This window comes from Myotis yumanensis, unplaced genomic scaffold (genome assembly GCF_028538775.1).
Source record: "Myotis yumanensis isolate MYYU_CA2020_CCGP unplaced genomic scaffold, mMyoYum1.0.hap1 SCAF_10, whole genome shotgun sequence".
In the NCBI taxonomy this organism is placed as follows: Eukaryota; Metazoa; Chordata; class Mammalia; order Chiroptera; family Vespertilionidae; genus Myotis; species Myotis yumanensis.
In genome coordinates this window covers 54,361,299-54,384,549 of record NW_027223761.1, presented here as the reverse complement: position 1 = coordinate 54,384,549, position 23,251 = coordinate 54,361,299, and the positions used below count along the sequence as shown (strand labels likewise).

At 39.8% G+C, this 23,251-nt stretch overlaps 1 protein-coding gene across 12 annotated transcripts in view; it reads left to right on the top strand.

Annotated features, from left to right (window-relative positions):
• PICALM (phosphatidylinositol binding clathrin assembly protein) overlaps nt 1–23,251 on the top strand; it is a 106,460-nt gene that overhangs the window by 19,714 nt on the left and 63,495 nt on the right. For all 12 annotated transcript variants that reach the window (XM_070425800.1, XM_070425801.1, XM_070425799.1 and 9 more), the window contains exons 2-3: nt 13,879–14,021; nt 21,412–21,487. In XM_070425800.1, coding sequence (XP_070281901.1) covers nt 13,879–14,021; nt 21,412–21,487 — 219 coding nt within the window. The remainder of the gene's footprint in view (nt 1–13,878; nt 14,022–21,411; nt 21,488–23,251) is intronic.

Sequence of the window (23,251 nt, the reverse complement as noted above, 5' to 3'; positions counted from 1 at the left end):
TGGCTTTCAATGTTGCCCAATAGCTTAAAGGGATCTCTTGATGCCTACTTGCCACAGGTGTGGCACTTAATGAACTGTAGTAAATGGCTGGTATAATTTTGACTCAAGGTGAAAAGATTGCTTTCACTAAATTGCAAAGTATATGAATTAATAAGTGGTTTCTACTTACTGTCTACATAAAACTAGAGGCTTTGCAGAATCACTACGAGAATTATTTTCAACATGACTTTGATTTGGCAAGGGTGAAGCAGACGTGTGATATAGAAGGAATGGGATGCTTTTGTACTTCCCATTATGTGGAGATGGTAGTTGATCATGGTGGTCAGTTCCATAGGCCTCCAGGCCACTGGTGACATTGTTACTGTAAGTTTCAAAACTCTCCTTTATCCCAGACTTCTGATTATAGTATAAATAACAACTCTCCCAAACATATGCCCTATCCTGCACTTATCACCATCTGACGTGTATTTGTTCATTTGTCTCTGACCACTAGCATATAAGCTTCAAAATGGCAGGGACTTTGTCCACTAGTGTGTATTTCTAACTCTGAAGACTATTTGGCATATTATAGTGTGCAGTGAATATTATTGAATAAAAAGAGTTTGTTTCTACTGATGTTTGGAAAGCTGTGGGAAGAAGGAATATAAAGATTCTGTTGTTCTTATTGCATTGGGGACATGAAACTTGTGTTTTCTGAGTGAGGTGGACTCTGGCAGAGAGGCTAACTGCAATCTTTTTTTTTCTGACTGGGCAGAATTTAAATTGTTAAGAGAAGCCATGAAAATTTTCTTGGATTCCTTCTTTTTAGACTTAGGCTTGACTGTTACAGAATAACACTAATCTAGCTATGGGGAGGATTTTTGCCCATTTTTTTCTCTTCTTCCCCCAAACTTTATGAGTGGAGAAATGGGGTTTGTTTCACCTATATATCTACAAATATTTATACCATCATATTAACACGTGTACAGGGTACCATGCCACACACACTGTGGATGAGAAAAGAAAACAAAAGATTCCTAGGTTTATTTTTAACAAAATAAAGAATGGATTGAGTCTGGATTGCTTAAAACAAAAATGGAACAGTCAAGGTGACAGTTGAGGTTACATTCCTGTTCTTTAAGCATGAAATATTTTTGGATATAGAGGTGAAAATTCTAATATCTCCAACTAAGACCTTAGATTGATTTTCAGAGAAGATAGTTGAGAATCATTTGCATAGAGGTGTTGTTGAAGTTAGGTGGTTAGATGATTTTCATGTTTGTGTTTTGGAAATGGTGGGGGAGAACCAGAATATAGTGATCATAGAAGGAAAAAATGCAAATACACTAGGAGTAGATGGTGGTAGTGTATTAATTCCTTCGCTGCATGTAGGCTTTTATTAGGTCACTTATAACTAGGATGACATATAATGTATTCCAAACTGGGTCACTTGAGAGTGAAAGGATGTGCTATTTGAATGGCACAACAAGTGTGAAAAGGACTACTCTAGGAAAAACAGGACCCTTGATCCCCCCTACTAATAACATACTTTTCTCCAGACTTAGTCCCAATTCCTTGAACCTTTCCAGATAAATTTGTTTTTTTCCCTTTCTATATATATATGTGTATATATATATATATATATATATATATATATATATATATTATTGATTTTTTACAGAGAGGAGGGGAGAGAGATAGAGAGCTAGAAACATCAATGAGAGAGAAACATCGATCAGCTGTCTCCTGCACATCTCCTACTGGGGATGTGCCCGCAACCCAGGTACATGCCCTTGACCGGAATTAAACCTGGGACCTTTCAGTCCGCAGACCGACACTCTATCTACTGAGCCAAACCGGTTTCGGCTGTTTTTTCCCCTTTAGAGTACTCTGATCTGTCCTCGCAGATCCTCTCAAGCTTTAATTCCTATATCCTAGTCTTGTTAGGAATGAAAGAATTCTTTCCATTTTTTTCTGCCCACCTCCCCTCCCCCTCTGGAATGTTTCTGGTTTACAGCATGTAGAGGTAAATACACTACTCATAATGTGTTGTTAGTTGGCTACACACACACATGTTTGGTTTTTCATTTTTATTTTAAGGAAATCCGGTTTTGTGTGGTTCTGATCCAGTATTAGATTGTTTTTGAGAATCCTGGTTATATCTCCTTAACTGGGCTCATGAACTATTAGTAAGTTCTTAGAATGTAATACAAAAAAAGAGAATCTGTAATTTTGGCATTTATTTTTAAATTACTTGATACTTAATGTTTTCTTTCCTACAGAAGGGATTGTAATTCTAAACTTTCAAAGGAGGAAAGGGGAATATCTTGTGTTTATACCATGGACATGTTGTTATTATTATTATTATTAAAGGCCTGGCACTCAAAATTCGTGCGCAGGTATGGTCCCTAGTCCTGGCCTGCAGTCAGGGCCATCTTCCCCAGCTGCCTGCAGCTGGCCCTGCCCCCCGCCACCACCCACCCCTGGTTCCCCATTCGCCATCAGGCGATCGAAGCCTGATGGCCGAGGGAAAGAGGGACTGAGAGGTCAGCCGTTTTGCCTGTTCTCGGCCCCGCCCCCTGCTGCCACTCACCCCAGTTCCCCGTTTGCCATTGGGTGATTGGAGCCTGCTGGCCAGGGAAAGGGACCGAGAGGTGCTCAGTGCGCCTCATAGTGACTGGTCCAGCGGTCATTCTGCTGTTAGGGTCAATTTGCATATTACCCTTTTATTATATAGGATAGAGGCCCAGTGCATGGGTGGAGGCCGGCCGGCCTGCCCTGATGGGAGCCCCGGATCAGGGTGGGGGTCCCCACTGGGGGGTGGGGCTGTCCGTGGTGGTTCTGTCATTTCAGTCACTGGGCTTTTATTATATAGGATTATTATTTTTTTATGTTGGAGCACTATAATGCTTTCATTTTGTTTCTCTATTCATTTTAAATAAAATTTTTAATTTTTATGTTAAGTGATGTGTTTTTATTCTATTAAGTAACTTTTTATTATATTTCCTGACAAATTAAAAATTAACATAAATAATAGTTGCTGTTGAGATAGTGCTTATCAAAATATGATTCTCCTCACCTCTAATATCCTTATTTGGAATCTGGGATGAGGATAGGGTATCTAGATTTGAAAACCACCACTTTGGACTACTAGAATGGAATCCTAAACAATCTCAAAATTAAGGGCTTTGTTTATATATAAGCTTGAACCCATTTTTGTTCTTGCCCAGAGTCCTATTGTTTCTCTGTATAGTGTTTCATCTAGTGGTAGGAATGCAGAATACATCAGAACACCAAAGAGAAGCTTTAGGTTTTCAGACTTTTTTATATTAATAACTAGAGGCCTAATGCATGAAAATTCCTTCCCCCGGCTGCTGGCACCGGCTTCCCTCGGGCACCCAGGACCCGGGCTTCCCTCCTCTGGCCACCGGCAAGCACCCGAGACCCGGGCTGACTTCCCTCCGACCCTGGCTTCGTCCAGAGAATGTCTGGAAGGACAGCCGGTCTAATTAGCATATTACACTTTTTTTTATTATAGATGCTTACATGGTAGACTAAAACCCTTTGTTAATGGGGGAAACGACCCTTTCAGTTGAAAAATAGGTTAGTGTCGGTGAATTCTGAGAGTATTCCAAAGGTATGTGTTTTTCTATGGAGCATTTCTATGATTTAAACTTTCTTCTGCTTTTTTTGGTAAGATTTTATGTATTTTTTTTTTATAGTTTATGGGTGAAGAGGCAATGCATAAATAATGGTAGATACTTTTAAGAGGCAGTCAGTGGGCTGATTTGAAAAGGATGCTATGTATATGATGAAAATTTTATGGCAATTCCATAATGATTCCATTAACTAAAAATTTATTTTGCACTTTTAAAATTAAAGTATGGACAATTCAGCAAACTTGGCTTGTGTTCAGCTATGACCTAGGAGGCTAAATTTTAGCCAGACATTAATGTAGAAGTACCTTAGAGTTGGTTTTGTTTACCTAGCTCCATTTGATTTTTTTTTTCATTCCCCCTTTAGTTCTGCTTCTTTCTCCTGCTACATATATAAAGGAAGTCAGTTCTTTCTCTTTTGTTGCTTTTCTTTCTTTTTTTTTTTTTTAATATATTTTATTGATTTTTTACAGAGAGGAAGGGAGAGAGACAGATAGTTAGAAACATTGATGGGAGAGAAACATCGATCAGCTGCCTCCTGCACACCCCCCACTGGGGATGTGCCCGCAACCCAGGTACATGCCCTTAACCGGAATCGAACCTGGGACCTTTCAGTCCGCAGGCTGACGCTCTATCCACTGAGCCAAACCGGTTTCAGCATCTTTTGTTGCTTTTCAAAGTGTTCTGAAGACAAGCAACACTTGATAGTTGTGTGATGTATCCCCAGGAATGTTTCCTAAATCTGTTACATTTTTATTCCTCTTTTTAAAAAATATTGGTTTATTTAGGTGATCCATATAAGTGCCTGAAACTAGTACTGATGGAGGTCTTTTCAGGTTAATGTATATCTTCTTCAAAAAATTTTGTTTGTTGTGTAAAATAGAGAGCCAGGTAATGAGAGAATTTGTGAAGACTTGACAGTAGCTTTTCCTTTGAACAGTTGTTAAAAGGTGTGTGTGTGTGTGTGTGGGGGGCTCTTCTTTTACATAGTGATTTTTAAAAAATCAGTTAAAAGGAAAGAAAAACTTAACTTGGTTAAATATAATACTTAGTATTACTAGATTGTAGAGTTGTCTTTATATTTCTTAGTTTTCACATGTATGAATCTTAAATCCATTCATTTTGCAGAGAACACAGTAATAGAAATAGCCTATCTAGTTGTGTTAATAAATTGATTTTTTCCTACTTATTTTTTTAGTAAGATGGGACTTTGCCTTACTTTCTTTGTGGGTTTGGTAAGATGGGACTTTGCTTTACTTTCTTTGTGGGATCTGGAGATTCCTCATCATCTATTATGGTGGGAGACTAAACTTCTGTTCAAAATAGTTTAAAATATTGGCCTACCTCTTTAACAGTAGCTACAAAATTTCCAGCTGTCCTGTGATGCAACTTTGTGCTTATACCACCTCTGCCTCAGTCCTTGAAGAAATAAAGTAACATGTTATTGCTTTCCTTTCTGCCATTGAGCATAATGTGCTCCAAAGGGTCTACAATGAATTACAGTACAGGGATTGGTGTCTGTTGTGTGACATGAGAGGTGCTTACTGAGATTTGTAAAATTATGAAAATAATAGTGATATAGTTCCTTAGTGGTTGACTACCTGCTCATATGTGACTTAGTTACTGAATAATTTTGAAAGTGTTCTTTTTTGCATCACCCTATATTTAGGAAAACAGTATATATCAGAAAATATACACCAACAATTTAAAAAATGGAATCTTACTCTGTTTTTTTTTTTTAACATGGTTTTGATTTAATATACTGTGAGCCTTTCCCCATGTTCACTGTTTTTTTTTGCTATATGTTTGTTGGCCTCAGTATTTCATTGTCAGATTGCTGTAATTTAATGAATTACCCCACCTTAATTGGATATGTCCACTTATATTCATAGTACTTTTATCAAAGCCATTTGGATATATTTTTTTAAATTTTTAAAAATACTTTCCATGCCTCCTTTTCTCCTCTTTTCAAATGAAATCAGTCCTGTTACTTGTACTGAGCATTCTATATTCTGTGAATCTTTTCCCAGTTTTTATCTTAATATCCAATTAACTTGTTGGTTAGATTTATTTCTTAAGGTATAAATTATTAGTCTATGAAGTTAGTTTTTGTTAATTCTTATGAAAATTATGTTAAAGTTTTAACATATATTTCTCACAGAGGTCCCCACAAACTTTAAAGATAAAAATTGTAACATTTACATCTTAATTTGTGACCCCCAACACAAAAAATTGAGTGCAGTAAGATATAAGAATTCATTGTGTTTCCCAGACGTTTGACACTTCTGACAGGTCAGATCTGTCTCTGTGTGTGCAATTTCTCTTGGCTTTAGTCTGATGTCAGTGAGCATATTTCCTAAATACTTTAAATTTTTGTTAAATGAAAAGAATGTTGCTGATCCTTTATATCAAAAGCTCAAAAACTTTTTAAAAAAAAACACACGTTTTTATTGATTTAAGAGAGAGAGGAAGGGGGAGGGGGAGGGAAACATTGATTGGCTGCCTCCTGCACAGCCCTCTACTGGTGCTCACAACCTGGGATTGTGCCCTGATGGGGAATCGAACCAGTGACCTTTTGGTGCACAGGATGGTGCTCAAAACAACTGAGCCACACAGGCCAGGGCCAAAAACTATTTTCTTACCTTCTAGTTACTGTTTCTTGGTGGATATTAGTTCCTTTTATTTGTATTCTTACCCAGGAAAAATTTCAACGATCTGATTAGTGAAGTAACATTTTGATGAACCACTTAATTAGCCTTCCAAATTGAGTATATCTACAATTTTCTAGATGATTGAAAAAATTAGTCTTACGTTACCAAAGTTGTTTCTGAAGGCAGTTGCAAAAAATATCATTCCAAGTGACCCTTTTGAAAGAGATAGCAGCATTTGGCTAAATGATTATGGTATACTAGAGGCCTGATGCATGAAATTCGTACAAGAGTAGGCCTTCCTTCCCCCGGCTGCTGGCACTGGCTTCCCTCCGGCTGTCTGCAGGCACCCGGGACCCAAGCTTCCCTCACAGTCCCAGCTTTGTCCGGAAGGATGTTCGGTAATTAGCATATTATGCTTTTATTATTATAGATTGTTTTAAAGAAAGGACTAGTAAATATGTATGTACTTTTTTAGCCAAGCTCATTTATTAGAAAATCTATTTGGGTATCAGCATATTTTGATCTAGCTTAGTGAGTGCCTGTTTAAATGGGGACTCTAGGCCTCTACATTTTGGAATGATCCATGCCACTGGCTGTGTTGCCTGACTTTGTGGAAGTGAACCCTAAGTTTCTAAGGTTAGTAAACTGTCTGGGGAGGTCTATACAGGTTTGTGGCCTGCATTAGGAATATGGCTATGAGATTAATGAAATTATTTATTAAAACTGATCACTTCTAAAATTTTTGTACTTTGCTAAATACTTTGCCATGAATATTAAAATACTGTTTTGCATTTCATTGCTTTTCTGTTTTTGTTTTAAATTAATTAGAAATTTAGGACTTGCATTAAAGTGGCTAATTAAGTATTCACTTTTTATATATGATTCCAAGAACCCTTATCATTTACAAAAATTTAATTTTATTAATAAATTTGTCAGTAGCAAGTTCCTGTTACCTTACCTGAAGGCAAGTGCCTTACGTATGTTTATACAATTAACATTATCTGCCCCAGACACTGTTTGCTGGAGGGACATCTGTATCATAAAAGGCCTGTGGCCGTAATTCCGTCATGGCATCACGACCAACTACCGGACTCACCAGGAGGTGCATTGATGGGTCCCGTGGTGGGCGGGACTTCTGGAGGTCGCGGGCCGCTGGCAGCGTCTGATGAGTGTGGTGGGACGCCAGCAGCATCCGCAGAGTGTGCAAGGCTTTGTGGGCCGGCGGACATGGCCCTGATGACAGGTTAGACCTAGGGGATCCTACATACACACGATTTAATTGTGCGCTGGGCCTCTAGTATTAAAAGAGCATTTTGTATAGTGGGGATTAGTTCCTTCTGTCATCTCTGTTTGGAAAATTGCTCTTTGTTTCCATGGTAGGTCTAGTTTCTTCCTATCCTTAAATATTAGACATCCACATGAATTCTCATCTTGACCTAAAGCAAAGACCCTATTGATCATGAAGTAGTTATTTTAGTGTGGAGTTTAAGAATTGTTAATAATGTAATATTCAAGAAGGTATTTCATTTTTTATATTCTTAAGGTAAATCAGCTAAAACAAAACATAAGATGTATTTTTTACTTTGGAACCCTTTTGATTGGTAAGGAAAGTTTAATACCAAGTTTGTGCTTTTTAAGAAATGAAATCTCCTGGAGTGAGAATGGAAAAAGCAATAGCTATGAAGATTCCTGGGTTATGCTGGACTTTTCTTTGGAACAGTTTGCTTTTGGTTAGTCAGAGGTGGGGAAAACATTTCCTTCCTGAGTTGTTGGAGCTCAGACTTGGAAGCATTTTCAAGTTACTATAGTAGAAACATTGTGTGGTGGTAAAATTACTGCATGGAGAAAATGACTTATTTGAATTAAAATACTATGGGAAAGTATGTCCTACAGAGTTTGTGTAACTGTTCAGTGTTTTTTTCTCTCAGTAATATTTGTATAACTTTCGCTTTGCGTTTGGTCTATGCTGGATTCATAATGTCAGCATGAACTCATTTCATTTACCCTGTTATATGTGAATTGTTATATTTTAGTGTCTGAAATTATTTAACTTTTATGTGGCCATTTCTAAAACATCCTATATAATCCTATATAATAAAACCCAAATACGCAAATCGACCGACTGGCGGAACGATTGGTTGCTATGACACGCACTGACCACCAGGGGGCAGACTACTGGCGGGACGCCAGCAGCATCCGCAGAGTGTGCAAGGCTTTGTGGGCCCAAGAGGGAGGCTACTGGCGGCGGCGGCAGCAATCGGGGGACGGGGCTGGCCAGCGGGCGGCACCAGGCCACCAGCGCCAGCCAAGGCAGGTGCCAGCGGGGATCCCCGATCACTCTGCCCACTGATTACCTCTCAGATGGCCCTGATCGCCGGCCAGGCCTAGGGATCCTACCCTGTATATTGGGAACAGTCTCTTAGATTTAAAAATTAAAACCTGGGAAGGCTACTCTAACACTGAAAAAACAGGATGATGCAGCGATAACATGCATGGACTCTGGCTTGCACATTTTGTGGTCAGCCCTGATTCTGAAACTTAATAACTGTGTGACAAAGCCAATTAACTTCTTTCTGCTTCAGTTTTTCCACCCATAAGATGGGGAAAATGGTACTACTGCCTCAGAAGGATCATATATGTACTACTTTTTATAATCAGGGCAAAAAAAAAGTAGCTGCCCATACAACAGCAAGAAAAGTATGGTCACTGGTGCATACAGCATCCCGGATTGTGAGAGGGATGTCTGACTGCCGGTTTAGGCCTGACATCCCCGAGGGGTCCCGGATTGCAAGAGGACGCGGGCCGGGCTGAGGGACAGTCCTCCTCCTGTGCATGAATTTTGTGCATCAGACCTCTAGTTGTTTTCATAAGCATTATAATAAAAATCTTTATTTGTTATATCTTAACTTGAAATTTGAAAATTTTCACATGTAATGGGCTCAGGTTTTTTTTAATCTTTTGAGAAGAGCAGGTTGTGCAGATAGTATTGGTTTAGTCTATGTAAAAATTAACACTTGGATCCTTTTTTTTTTTTTAAGGAAAAAGTCATGTTCGGATTGTCTGTATGCATACTAAAAAAATGAATGATTTATTCAAAAAGTAAGAGTGGTCACAGTACACAAGGCACTATTTTAGGCCTTTGGGGATATAGCAGAGAGGAAAACAGAGCTCTGTCCACATGGAATTTATATTTTAACTGGGATAGAAAGCCTTTAAATAAATTAGGATGAGTTAGGTAATAATAAGTGCTTTGGAGAGAAATAAAGCAGAGTAAATAAGTTAGAGGGTATAGTGAGGGTTTGGAGGTAGAGGAATATCCTGAGGCTTTGTTATTTTTTTGTAAATATTCAGAGATGTTTATCTAGTAAGGTGACACTTGTGCAAAGATCTATTAGAATTAAAGTGAGTGGGCAAAGAGTATAGATATCTGGGAAAAGTGTTCTAGGCAGAAGGAACAGCAGTGCTGGGCACCTGAGGTAAGAGTACTTGGCTTACTGGAGGGAATTCAAAGGAGACAGCAGTATAACTGAAGAAGAGTGATGCTAGGGGAGAACTGATCACAAAGGAAATGTAACATAGATTACATATATCCTATATAATAAAAGGCTAATATGCAAATCAACCAAACACGGAACAACTGGTTGCTATGATGCGCACTGACCACCAGGGGGCAGACGCTCAATGTAGGAGCTACCCCCTGGTGGTCAGTGTGCTCCCACAAGGGGAGTGCTACTCATGCAGAAGCCGGGCTCACAGCTGGCAAACACAACGACGGCGGCGGGAGCCTCTCCCGCCTCCACAGCAGCACTAAAGGATGTCTGACTGACGGCTTAGGCCCACTCCCGGTCGGCTCCTGGACTGCAAGAGGGCACAGGCTGGGCCCCTGAGTGCATGAATTTTGTGCACTGGGCCTTTAATTCTAATACAATATACTGTAGTTGAAACTGAAATATATACGGTTGGCTTTATTTAAGACCAGGCTCTATCTGACTAATGTAGCAGTTTACTTAGCTCTGTGATGAATAGCATGGAAATTGCTAACAAAAATGTTTGCAGGCTCCTTTTCAGTTTTCTCAATCTAGTAGAAGAGAATGATTTAGAAGTAAATAATTATAGTGCAGAGTAATTCTATAGTGTAGAATTATGTGCCAGCTTTAATGACTATGTGGAGGACTTAGTCTGTGAAGGGGAAGACCTCATAGAGGGGAAGGATGCATTCATTTTGAAGAATGAGCAAGAATGGAAAGATTTGGGTGTAAAACTGCAAAGTACCTCACAGAAAACTGTAAAGTGTGTTTGTTGGAAACAGATTCAAATAGGATATTGACAAGGATGAAATGTATGCTATCCTTTAAGCAGTGAGGAAATCATTGAAATTAAGCCGTGACAGTCAGTGTTGTGTTGTAGATCAGTGTTGTGTGTGAGTCCCCAAATCATTTGTCACTAAAAGTAAAGATCAGTCCAATATTTCTCAGTGGGGTGGGGCAGGTTTTAATTGTGGAGTGCTAACTGTATATTGCAGAACAGTTTCCTTCACTCTTAATATTTGTCAATAAAACCCCTCAGTGAGCATTGTTTTTATTTACTTACTAGAGGCCTGGTGCACAACATTCGTTCACTGGAGTGGGGGGGGTCCCTCAGCCCAGCCTGCGCCCTCTCGCAGTCCAGGACCCCTCAGGGGATGTTCGCCTGCCCACTGGACCTAAGTGCAAGCAGACGGACATCCCCCGAGGGGTTTTTAGCACTGCCGTGGAGGTGGGAGAGGCTCCGGCCACCGCCACTGCACTTCCCAGCTGTGAGCCTAGCTTCTGGCAGAGTGGGGTTCCCCCTGTGGGAGCACACTGACCACCAGGGGCAGCTCCTGCATTGAGCGTCTGCCCGCTGGTGGTCAGTGTATGTCAAAGCATCCGGTCGTTCTGCCGTTCGTTCAATTTGCATCTTAGGGTTTTAGTATATAGAATTTATTTATTTATTTAATCCTCACTGGAGGATATTTTTTCCATTGATTTATTTTTTTAAGAGAGTGGAATGGAGAGGGAGAGAAGAGAGAGACACCAATGTGAGAGAGACACATCGATTGGCTGTCTCCCACATGCCCCCGACCACGGCCAGGAGCCTGCAATGAGATACCTGCCTGACACTGTATCCACTGAGTCAAACCTGGCTAGTGCCCCTCAATGAGCATTATAATTTCCCCAATTTTTGAATGCTTCCAGGAGAAGTGGTATACTCTGGTTAAGAAATAAGTAAGATTTGGACTCTGGCTTTGGCAGTGGTAGTAGGATGAAGAGGAGAAAGTGGAATTGGTGGAGGTTTAGGAGGCTTGGTACTGATGGACTTTAGGGAGTATATATACATACACAGAGAGATAGGAGTGCATTTGGGACAGTATTGTGACAAGAAATTTTGTGACAGGTTTAATTTTGAAAACTAATAAAATAAGCCCGGCTGGCATGGCTCAGTGGTTGAGTGTTGACCTATGAACCAAGAGGTCACAGTTCGATTTCCAGTCAGGGCACATGCCTGGGTTGTGGGCTCCATCCCCAGGTTGGGGCGTGCAGGAAGCAGCCAATCAATGATTCTCATCATTGATGTTTCGCTCTCTCCCTAACCCAGTGGTTCTCAACCTGTGGGTCGCAACCCCTTTGGGGGTCGAGCGACCCTTTCACAGGGGTCGCCTAAGACCATCGGAAAATACATATATAATTACATATTGTTTTTGTGATTAATCACTATGCTTTAATTATGTTCCATTTATAACAATGAAATTGGGGGTCACTACAACATGAGGAACTGTATTAAAGGGTCACGGCATTAGGAAGGTTGAGAACCACTGCCCTAACCCTTCCTCTCTGAAATCAATAAAAAAATTTTTTTTTAAAAGAAAACTATTAAAATAAGATTCTGAAGAGTAAAATTACTGTTGATGTGACCATGAGGAATTAACTATTATTTTTAAGAACTGAATGGATTATCAAGACAATTTCTGTAAAGATATAGGAAATTAGATTATGTAAAAAACATTGGAAAAAGGCTAGGAATATAACTTCTTGTAATTACGTTCAGAACTTGACAACTGTGCTTGAAGTTTTAAAGAATTCACAATCAAGAGTTAGATAGGCCTTGCCCTTAGTAGATTACATTTTGAGAGGCAAAGAAAACTTAACTTTGGAAATAAGGCAAATGCGGTATATTTTCAGTGCCATAAGACAGGTATAAAGTACTATTCAAGAAGATTCAGAGAAGGCAGAGATCATATTCTGTTTCTTACTATCAGGAGCTGAACCATACACAGCAGGCTGAATGTGCTATTTAATTTTGTTGCAGTAGTCTGAATTGTGAAAGCCTTGTCATGCTTCTGTTCCATGGAACTCTGTCTGACTGTTGTGCTTTGTTCTTTAAGCATTGTTGGCCAGGGTAACTGCTTATCAAAAATGGATTTGCTTATCAAATGTTACTTTGTATAATAATTGAACCTGTTAGAACAAACATTTTTGAAAGATTATAAGTAGATAATTGGTCTTAGTTACATTGATATTTCTTGCTAGCAATGAAGGCCAAGTTAGGTCACTTGAATTCATAATTAATCATTAGTCACTGAAGATTAAAAATGGGCAAACTGCTAGTGAGTGATGAATAACTTCAAATTTTTCCCCCTTTATGGTAGTTACAACTGAAATACTTACAGATACTTTATATGTTTTAAAAGTAAAACAACTCATTTCTTAGTCTTCTCCCTATTCTCTAAATTGGATCATATTTTGTATTTTCTCTTTTGTTGAATTTGCCAATAATAATCTCTTAAGCAGGTTGGGAGTGAAACTTTGTGGTCTTAAAGAGCATTTTTTTGTTTTCGTTTTGGTGCTAAAATTTGTATATTAAACTATTTTATAGTAATGTTTTCTAATTTGAAATATAAAATTAGAACTTTTATTTTAACTTTTTCAGGGTAATATTTAGTAGAATTCCCGGATCGTTTCTTATTTGGAAATTTATTGCAATAAGAAACTTCAGTCCATTTTTCAGTTTTGTCCGTGTTAGCTAGCTGCTATCAGCTGATATTTGAGACAACTCAGTATAATGGAAGGGAGAAAAGAATGAGAATCACTCTACTCTCTCAGAGACCATACAACATATCTGTTATCTTTCTGTTCAAACAGTATTCTAGGACCTTCAGCTTGTTCATACTTCCACATACATGATCTCTTTAAAAGTTTTTTAAAAGGTAGGGATGAATAATAGTAGTAACTCTGAATGTTTATCAGTAGTTAAAAAAACTGTGAAAGTTCCTCAAGGCTTTGAAATAATTTCCTTTGAGATAAATAAAAATATTGAGGTTGAATTACTCTGTGGGGGAATTTGATTTACTTTCTGGTATTATTGATCATTTATGTGATTCTAATCATACCCTGTTTACTTCTCAGGTAGATTATAGTGGTCTCAGTTCTTCTTCTGAGAGGTTTCTTACAACTTTTCCAAACTACCTATTGTTGCTTTACTCTGTTAGATCTTTCATCTGTTAGTATGCAAATCTGGCATTAACAGTAAACTAAAGCCAGCGAATAAATTAATCTTTTTTCTTTTTATTGCAGACTTAATTCAGTGCACAAATGAGATGAATGTGAACATCCCACAGTTGGCAGACAGTTTATTTGAAAGAACTACTAACAGTAGTTGGGTAGTGGTCTTCAAATCTCTCATTACAACTCATCATTTGATGGTATATGGAAATGAGGTAAGCAGAATTTTTGGTTAATAAGCATACTGGTGTGTGGACTGATTGTTCATTTTCTTACCCTGAAACCTCAGGAATGGCTTCAGCAACTGAGTAATATAGGTAGAAAGCGCAAGGTGCCTAAGGAAAAAATAATTGTATAATATGGGCAAAGATGGCTTGTAAGCGAGAAAGCAGAAAGTGGGTCAGAGCACAGAGGGCTTCAATAATGGGATCAAGAAGCAAAGATTAATGCTTAGAAATGGGTTCTGTAAATGGCACTAGTCTTTGCAGGCCTTGTATATGGACTGTATGTTTGTCTATATCCAGTTGCTTTTTTACTACAGACCAGTCAGATTTGTCTGATCTCATATAGTGTCTGTGGAAGCACTTTGCCTAATTCATGGGAGTGATGACCTTTTGCAGAGAAGGACTGATTGAAGAATGCCTTCTTCAGCAGAGGCAAGATGTGTATCTGAAGTCTCTCTTACCCAAAAAGGGAACGAATAAGATGCACAAGCTTTTTCAGTTTAATGTTTGGAGAGAATCATCTTTTTTTTCCATGCAAGTCTAGGAACTCACTTTTGAGTTCTTACCTTAAATGACTTTCTCAGCCCAGTATACTTCTAAAATTCTGTTAAAAGCAACATTTAAAATTGTGTTTAAAAAAAAACATTTGCATGGAACTAGACAAGTCCACATTGGTATGTACCTTAGAAAAATGCTGCCCACTGGGAAATAGCTTCCATAGAGATGGGGAGGGGCTTTAGTCATTGGTATTAGATTTCTGAGCACAATGACTTAACTTTTTTAAAATGTATTTTTATTGATTTCAGAGAGGAGGGGAGAGAGAGAGAAACATCAGTGATGAGAGAGAATCATTGATTGGCTGCCTCCTGCACGCCCCACACTGGGGATCGAGCCCGCAATTTGGGCATGTGCCCTGACTGGGAATCGAACCATGACCTCTTGGTTCATAGGTCGACTGAGCCCAAAGACTTTCTGACATCCATCACTTTACTCATTCATTATTTTGAGCTTTTTGGTCATGAGAATTTTCTGTCATCTTTGACATATACCAATAGAGCTTTATTAAAATTCAGAATTGAAACAGGTATTTACCGACAACTTTATCATTGCAACAGATCCATTTGCACATTTTGGTGTGTTTTGTTTGTTTGTTTGTTTTGGTCCTTGTCTGGAAGTATTTTTATAGCTGTATCTAGATGAAATATTGTTTCGTTTTTAAAAAATATTGCATCATAAACATCACCATGTTCTACGTTCTTTGTATTTATCTTTAGTTATTACATAGTTGATCATATACTCTATGATTTTCTTAACTGTTCCCTTTGCTAGAAAATTTAAATTTTATTATTCACTGTTTTAATACTCATTGACTGCTTTTATTTGTAATTTTTAAGTTTTAATCATTATTTCCAGAAGTGTTACCTGTAAATGATTACTTAGTCAATAGGCATGACCATCTTTAGGATATATATTGCCATATGTTACTCAATTGCTTTCTAATTCATTATACCCAGTATACAGAGTCAGTAGAAATGCTTGGATATATTCATTTCAATGTAACTTGAAACATTTTGATCTTAACTAGGGTAAATTTATCTGTAATGTGTTTACTTACGATCATGATCATTTAATCGAAAGAATATCAGGTTTATATGTACTTTTAACTTAAAAAATATATATAGTCGACTTTTGAACAACATGGACTTACTAGGTGTACCGATTAATAATGCAGATTTTTTTAATAGGTGGAGTTACACATAGGTTGATATATATGCGATTTTATATGTATGCTATTTTATTGTATTGACAACAAGCTTCAAAACTTCTTGTCAACTTTGCTGAAGGTGTTAACATCATAGATACTTTTACACTTAAAAATATCAAATTTCGTGCCAAAAAAAGAGCATTTGCGGGAAGTTATAATTCATTACTTTATTTTGAAGAAAAGTGCTGCTGAAAGTTATCATATACTTCGGGAAGCTTATGGTGAACATGTTCCATCTCAAGATACTTGTGAACAACGGTTTAAACGCTTTAAAAGTGATGATTTCGATGTGAAAGACAAAGAACATCCAGGTCAACCGAAAAAGTTTGAAGACCAACAATTACAAGCATTATTGGATGAAGATGCATGTCAAACTCTAAAACAACTTGCAGAAAGATTAAACATTGCTCAGCAAACAATTTCCTGTAAGCGAGAAAGCATTTACAAGCAATGAGACAGATTTTAAAGGAAGGAAAACAGGTGCCACATTAACTGAACGAAAGACAAATGGAAAACCGAAAAGTTATCAGTAAAATGTTGCTTTAATGGCATGAAAGAAAGTCTTTTTTTTTGCATGGAATTGTGACTACGGTGAAAAGTGGATTTTGAGAATCCCAAATGCACAAAATCATGGGTTGATCCAGGTCAACCATCAACATCGACTGCAAAGCCAAATCTCTTTGGAAAGAAGACAATGCTCTGTGTTTGGTGGGATCAGGAAGGTGTGGTGTATTATAAGCTTCTAAAACCAGGTGAAATTGTTAATACTGATCGCTACCGACAACAAATAATCAATTTGAACCATGCTTTTATCATGAAACAGCCAGAATGTTCCAGAAGACACAGCAAACTAATTTTGCTTCATGATGACGCACCATCACACACTTCAAAACCAGTTAAAGACACGTTAAAAGATCTTGCCTAGAGATTATTTACCCACTCGCTGTATTCACCAGACCTTGCTTCTTCAGATTACCACTTGTAACGATCGATGGCACATGCACTTTCTAAGCAGCACTTCAAAGCATACCAAGAAGTGGAAAATTGGGTCTCTGAATGGTTTGCCTCAAAACAAGAAAAATTCTTTTGGGACGGTATCCACAAATTACCTGAAAGATGGGAAAATTTGTAGCTAGCGATAGACATTACTTTGAATAAAGCACTTTTGATGTTTCTTTTGAAATTATCATGTTTTCTTTGATTACAAACTCCGCATTATTAACCGGTACTCCTGGCATATTTCATGGGTCTGCTTATATGTGGAATTTTCTTTCCAGTAAATACTGTAAATGTATTTTCCTTAAGACTTTTAATAACGTTTTCTTTTTTCTAGTTTATCGTAAGAATCTATATATATAAAAGCCTAAGCGACTGGTAGACCGGTCGCTATGATGTGCACTGACCACCAGGGGGCAGACACTCACACACAGTGCGCTCCCACACCAGGAGCACTGCTCAGCTGACCAACAGGCACCAGACATGAGGCTCACAGCTGGCGAGTGCTGCTGTGGCGGCACAAGCCTCTCCCACCTTCGCAGCAATGCTACTAAGTGGTGAAGGCAGCAGGCGCAGCAGGACCAGGATGAATGGGAGTCGTGTGGTGCCTGGCTCGGGCTTGGGTTCCTTCCTAGCCGCCTGCCACATCGCACACTACTACATCCCTCGAGGGGTCCCGGATTGCGAGAAGGCGCAGGCCAGGCTGAGGGACCCCACCAGTGCACGAATCTGTGCACCAGGCCTCTAGTGTCCTATCTAATAAAAGAGAAACATGGTAATTAACCGTACCTCTGCTACCCTTCCCATTGGCTAATCAGGGCGCTATGCAAATTAATGGCCAGCCAAGATGGCGGCCGGCAGCCAGGCAGCTTGAAGCGAACATGAGGCTTGCTTGCTTCAGTGACGGAGGAAGCCAACGTTCCCCGCCTGCCGCTGCCGGACTCTGGGCTTACAGTTTGAAACATTGTTACAAATATAGAAGCTAAACAAAACCTCAGAAACCTGCTTTCAGCCAGCCAGGATCTCAGAGCTGGAGTTGAAACAGTGTTTCGATTATAGAACCCAAACAAACCAGATACCTGCTTTCAGCAGCCGAGGCCTCAGAGCTAAAGCTTGCCCAGAATAAAAAAAAAGAAAAAAAGGAGCGGTTGGGAGCTTCAGTCACCTGCCAGCCTGAAAACAGCCCCTCACCCAGACTGGCCAGGCACCCCAGTGGGGACCCCCATCCTGAAGGGGGTGTGACCAGCTGCAAACAGCCATCAGCCCCTCACCCAGGCTGGCCAGGCACCCAAGCGGGACCCCACCCTGATCCAGGACACTCTTCAGGGCAAACCAGCCGGCCCCCACCCGTGCACCAGGCCTCTATCCTATATAGTAAAAGGGTAATATGCCTCCCAGCACCGGGATCAGCGGAGCTGCGAGGCCTCCTGGCACCGGGATCAGCATGACAGGGGGCAGCGCCCAAACCCCCTCATTGCCCTGCGGCTCTGTGTGTGACAGGGGGCGGGGCCACAACCTCCCTATCCGCCCTGCTCTGTTCGTGACAGGGGAAGGTGCACCAACCCCCTGGTCAGCCCTGCTCTGTGCCTGATAGGGGGGAGCTCCCCAACTCCCTGATCGCTCTGTGGCTCTGTGTGTGACAGGGTGCGGCGCCCCAACCCCCTGATCGGCCCTGCTCTGTGTGTGATGGGGTAGAGCCATAACCTCCCCATTGGCCCTGCCCTGAGTGTGACAGCGGTGGCGCCCCAACCCCCTGATCGGCCCTGCTCTGTGGGTGATAGAGGGCGGCGCCCCAACCCTCCCCCATGGGCCCTGCTCTGTCTGGGACGGGGTAGAGCCATAACCTCCTCATTGGCCCTGCCCTGAGTGTGACGGTGCAGCGCGCCAACCCCCTGATCCGCCCTTATCTGTGTGTGATGGGGTTGGTGCCCCAACTCCCCTGTTGGCCCTACTCTGTGAGTGACAGGGGGGAGCTCCTCAACCCCCTGATTGGCCCTGCTCTATGCATGACAGGGGGCAGCACTCCAACCCCCTGATTGGCCCTGCTCTGTGCGTGACGGGGTGGCGCCGCAACGTCCCCATCGACCCTTCCTTGAGTATGACAGGGGGTGGTGCCCCAAGCCCCCAATCGGCCCTACCCTGAGCGTGACTGAGGGTGGCATCGCAACCTCCCGATCCGCCCTGCTCTGTGCATGACGGGGTGGCGCCCCAACTCCCCAATCAGCCCTGCTCTGAGCCTGACCAGGGGCTGCACCTAGGGATTGGGCCTGCCCTCTCCCACCCGGGAGCAGGCCTAAGCCAGCAGGTCGTTATCTCCCGAGGGTTCCCAGACTGGGAGAGGGCACAGGCCTGGCTGAGGGACCCCCTCCTCCCCGCGAGTGCACAAATTTTTGTGCACTGGGCCTCTAGTAGTATATAATACCTATAACATACAAATATGTGTTTGATTTTTTTCTTATTGGTAAGACTTTCAGTCAACAGTAGATAATAGTAGTTAAGTTTTGGGGGAGTCAGAAGTTATGTTGTATTTTTTTGACTGCTTTTGGGGTTGGCACTCCAACCCCTGCATTGTTCAAGGGTCAACTGTAGTTTATTCTTTAAAAAGAAAAAGCTACACATATAACCAACTGCAATGCCAGATAAAGAGGCTGTAAATGAAATGATAATACTAGAAGCAAAACCTTGATAAAGGCATTTACTGTCTTTCCTTGCAATTGACTGACAGGAAGAGAAAGATAGCATTTCAGTATGGTTTTTACTCTAGATAAACTCATGTTTAGTTTCACTTAAGCAGCCAAGACAAATTCAGTACTCTGTTCATTTTTTGTGCTATTTATGCAACCCTCAGGTTTTCACGTTGGCAGTTGTTATTAGTTTTTTGAGAGAGTATGCATAGGATCTTACTGTACTGCAGTGTTGGGAATGCCAGTGGTTCTCAACTAGGGCAAAGGAGGAGAATGATTCCCCCCACCCAGGGATATTTGTCACAACTGGAAGGAATGCAACTAGCACCTAATGAATAGAGGACAGGGATGCTTCTGAATGTTTTATAATGCATAGGATAGATCATCACAAAAAAGAATTATCAAAACTTATGAAAATCAGAGTCTAATATTGCCATTTGAACAGGTTATTTTAGGATAAGTGATGAAAGGTGAGTCTTTGATTGGTTTGTTTAGGGTGATCACAGATCAACAAGATTAAATTGAGAGCAATGGAATACATCCTAATTGATGGCAACCCCCTCTGCATACTTAAAAAAAAAAAGGAAATCCTAAGGAGAAGTGAAATTGAAAGTAGTTGCTCTAGCTTTTTTTTTTTTTTGAGGTTGTATATAATGGGAAGTTAAAATAATGTTCTGTGGTAAGCATTTTGGAGAGCATTTAGAGAATGTGAACTTTTACATATATGCTGACCCAACAATTCATCCCTAACTATGTGTCATGAGAAACTCTTATACACTTGCACATGGAAACCAAGTACAAAGATGTCAAACATACTATATAATAAAAGGTCAATATGCAAATTGACCAAACGGCAGAACGACCGGTTGCTATGATGTACACTGACCACCAGGGGGCAGACGCTCAATGCAGGGGGAGCACCACTCAGCCAGAAACCTGGCTCAAGGCTGGCAAGCGTAGAGGCGATGGCAGGAGCCTCTCCTGCCTCTGCAGCAGCACTAAGGATGTCTGACTGAGGGCTTAGGCCTGCTCCCTAAGCTGTCAGTCGGACATCCCCTTAGGGCTTCCGGACTGTGAGAGGGCGCAGGCTGGGCTGAGGGACCCACCAATGCACAAATCTCATGCACTAGGCCTCTAGTGGTTAATAATAGTGAAATTGGCAAGAATTATAGTATCCATAAGAAATTAATACATAATCTTATGTTCATTGAAATACTAGAACATTTAAATGAATGAGCTAGATCTACATAAATTAAATGAATAATTCTTAGAGAAAAGTTGTTACAAAGCATATTAGAAAAGTATAGTATATTTCTATAAAATTAAAATAGAAAACAAAATTATGTAGAGTTTATAGATGCTTAAATATGTAGTAAAACTATAAAAATGTGGGAATGACATATAGCTATTCAGAAAAGTGATTGCCTCTGAAGAGGGACAGACGGGGAATGGGATTAAAGGTGTGTGTCTTCAATAGCCTGTAATTTTTGACTCTCTAAGATGCTCTAAAATGAATATTTTAATGTGTTTAGTCTGGACAGTGGGTAAGAGGTTGTCTATAATGTTGTTCTTTTGTATGATTATAAGTATTTTTGTTTTTTAAAAAAGTTAGATGCCTCATGAGTATGATTAGCTGTAGTCCAAATATGCTGGAAAAAGACAAAATTACAGATTTCGATTTAAATGTGCCTATTTCTCTTTATTTTGGTTTAAATGGCTGTGGGCATTAGTCCTTAACAAATTCGTATATGCCAGTGAAAAATACGTGTTTTTAGGTTTGCTAACTAGTAAATAGGAAGACTGAGGATGATAAATTTAAACTAGATAAGCTTAATGGAATATGTTAACTACCTTTCTCCCTGATTCTCAAATTAGAGTTTGTTAGATGGCAGTATAACAAATAATTTGACATAATTATTTGTTTTTGTTTTTCCAGCGTTTTATTCAGTATTTGGCTTCAAGAAACACATTGTTTAACTTAAGCAATTTTTTGGATAAAAGTGGATTACAAGGTAAAGACAACTTACTTATAGAGTGCCCTTGTGTAATGATTTCTGCAGAGTTGAACCCTTTTGTCTTTTAGAACATGTGCTGTAGAGGAACCTCATTTTAGTAGTTGTAGCGAAGAAAAAAACTGTATTTTAATGTGAAGCTTAAAATTGACTTTATAAGTTGATGCCCAAAGTTCTTTGCAAAACAGTATAGGGTAATAATTTGAGAGCATGGATTCTGGAACTGAACTGCCTAGGTTTGCAACCCATCGGTACCACATACTTGCTATATGAACTTGAGCAAGTTATTTCACCTCTCTGGGTCAGTAAAATCAGGAATAATGATAGCACCTATGCTATAAGATTGTTATGAGGCTTAGCCTGGTTAATAAATGCAAAGTGCTTAAAACAATGCTTGGCAACAAGAAACACTATGTACATGTCTGCTTTCATTGTTAATGTTATTGTTTTATTCCAAAAAAATGTAGTCAGGAATATTATATATTTAGTAGCAAAGGTATTTTATTCAGATGAATTGCTCATTGATACATCTGTTATTTTCTTATTTCACTTTTAATTTAGTGACTTGAAATTGCTGTAATCTGGTGTTGTAGCCTTCCATGCACACTCTGTCTTTTAAAAATGTATATTTTTTTATTGATTTCAAAGAGGAAAGGGAGAGAGAGATAGAAACATCAATAATGAGAGAGATTGATTGATCAGCTGCCTTCTCCATGCCCTCCCAAAATCTGGGCATGTGCCATGACCAGGATTTGAACCGTGACTTTCTGGTTCATAAGGTCGATGCTCAACCACTGAGCAACACCAGAAGGGCACATTCTGTCTTAATAGGATCTGTTGTACTTAGTTCCAGAACTAGTTCATTAGCATTATAGAATGCCAACTCTAGGAAGAACCTCATAAAAGATATACCAAATGACTTGGGAATATCCAGCAGTAAGGCTTTACCTGGGAAATGTCTTTAGAGAAGGTGAGATTTGTGCTGGGCTTTGAAAAATGGATGGAAGAGTTGGCTTACACAAAGTACACAGGTATACATGGATGTAAAAGAACATGGGGTATTTGAGATTTATAGAACAGGTGATTGTGAATAGAATGTGTGATTGATGCATTGGAGAATATGTAGTGGCAGATAGCCCTCAAGAAGCTGTTTGGGGCCAAAATTAGGCACAGAAGGATTTGATAGAGTTGGGATTTTGTAAAGCAATGAGAAACCATCAAAAGTTTTTTGAGTTGAGGGCTGAGGGGAGAGGAAATGTGTGTAATAAAGAAAGCATCATAGCTCAGTGCAGGTTGGATTAGAGTGGATAAAATCTTGAAGACATCAAGACTGTTCTGGCCATCATTCCGGTCATCTAGTGGAGAGTTAACGAGAACCTGAATTGTGGCTCTTGTGGAGAAAAACTTCAATAGAATTTAGTGACTAGCTGTTTTTGGGTTAGGGACTGTCCAGTTCAATACTTGTTTACTTTTGACTGGGGCCAGGGTTGGAGCCTGCAACCAAGGTACGTGCCCTTGACGAGAATCAAACCCTCCACCCTTTAGTCCCCTGGCCACCGCTCTATCTGCTGAGACAAATTAGCTAGGGCTGGCTCATTTAGAAAGTTTTATTGAAAACATAAATTTTTTTGTTCTTGTTGTGCCTTAAACTTGCATATTGACATTTCTGTCGTACCATATACACTTATTTTCTGTAGTTTTTAATAAGGTTGGCATACAAGGGTAATGGTTGTTCTAAATAATAAACAACTAATAATTTCTTAG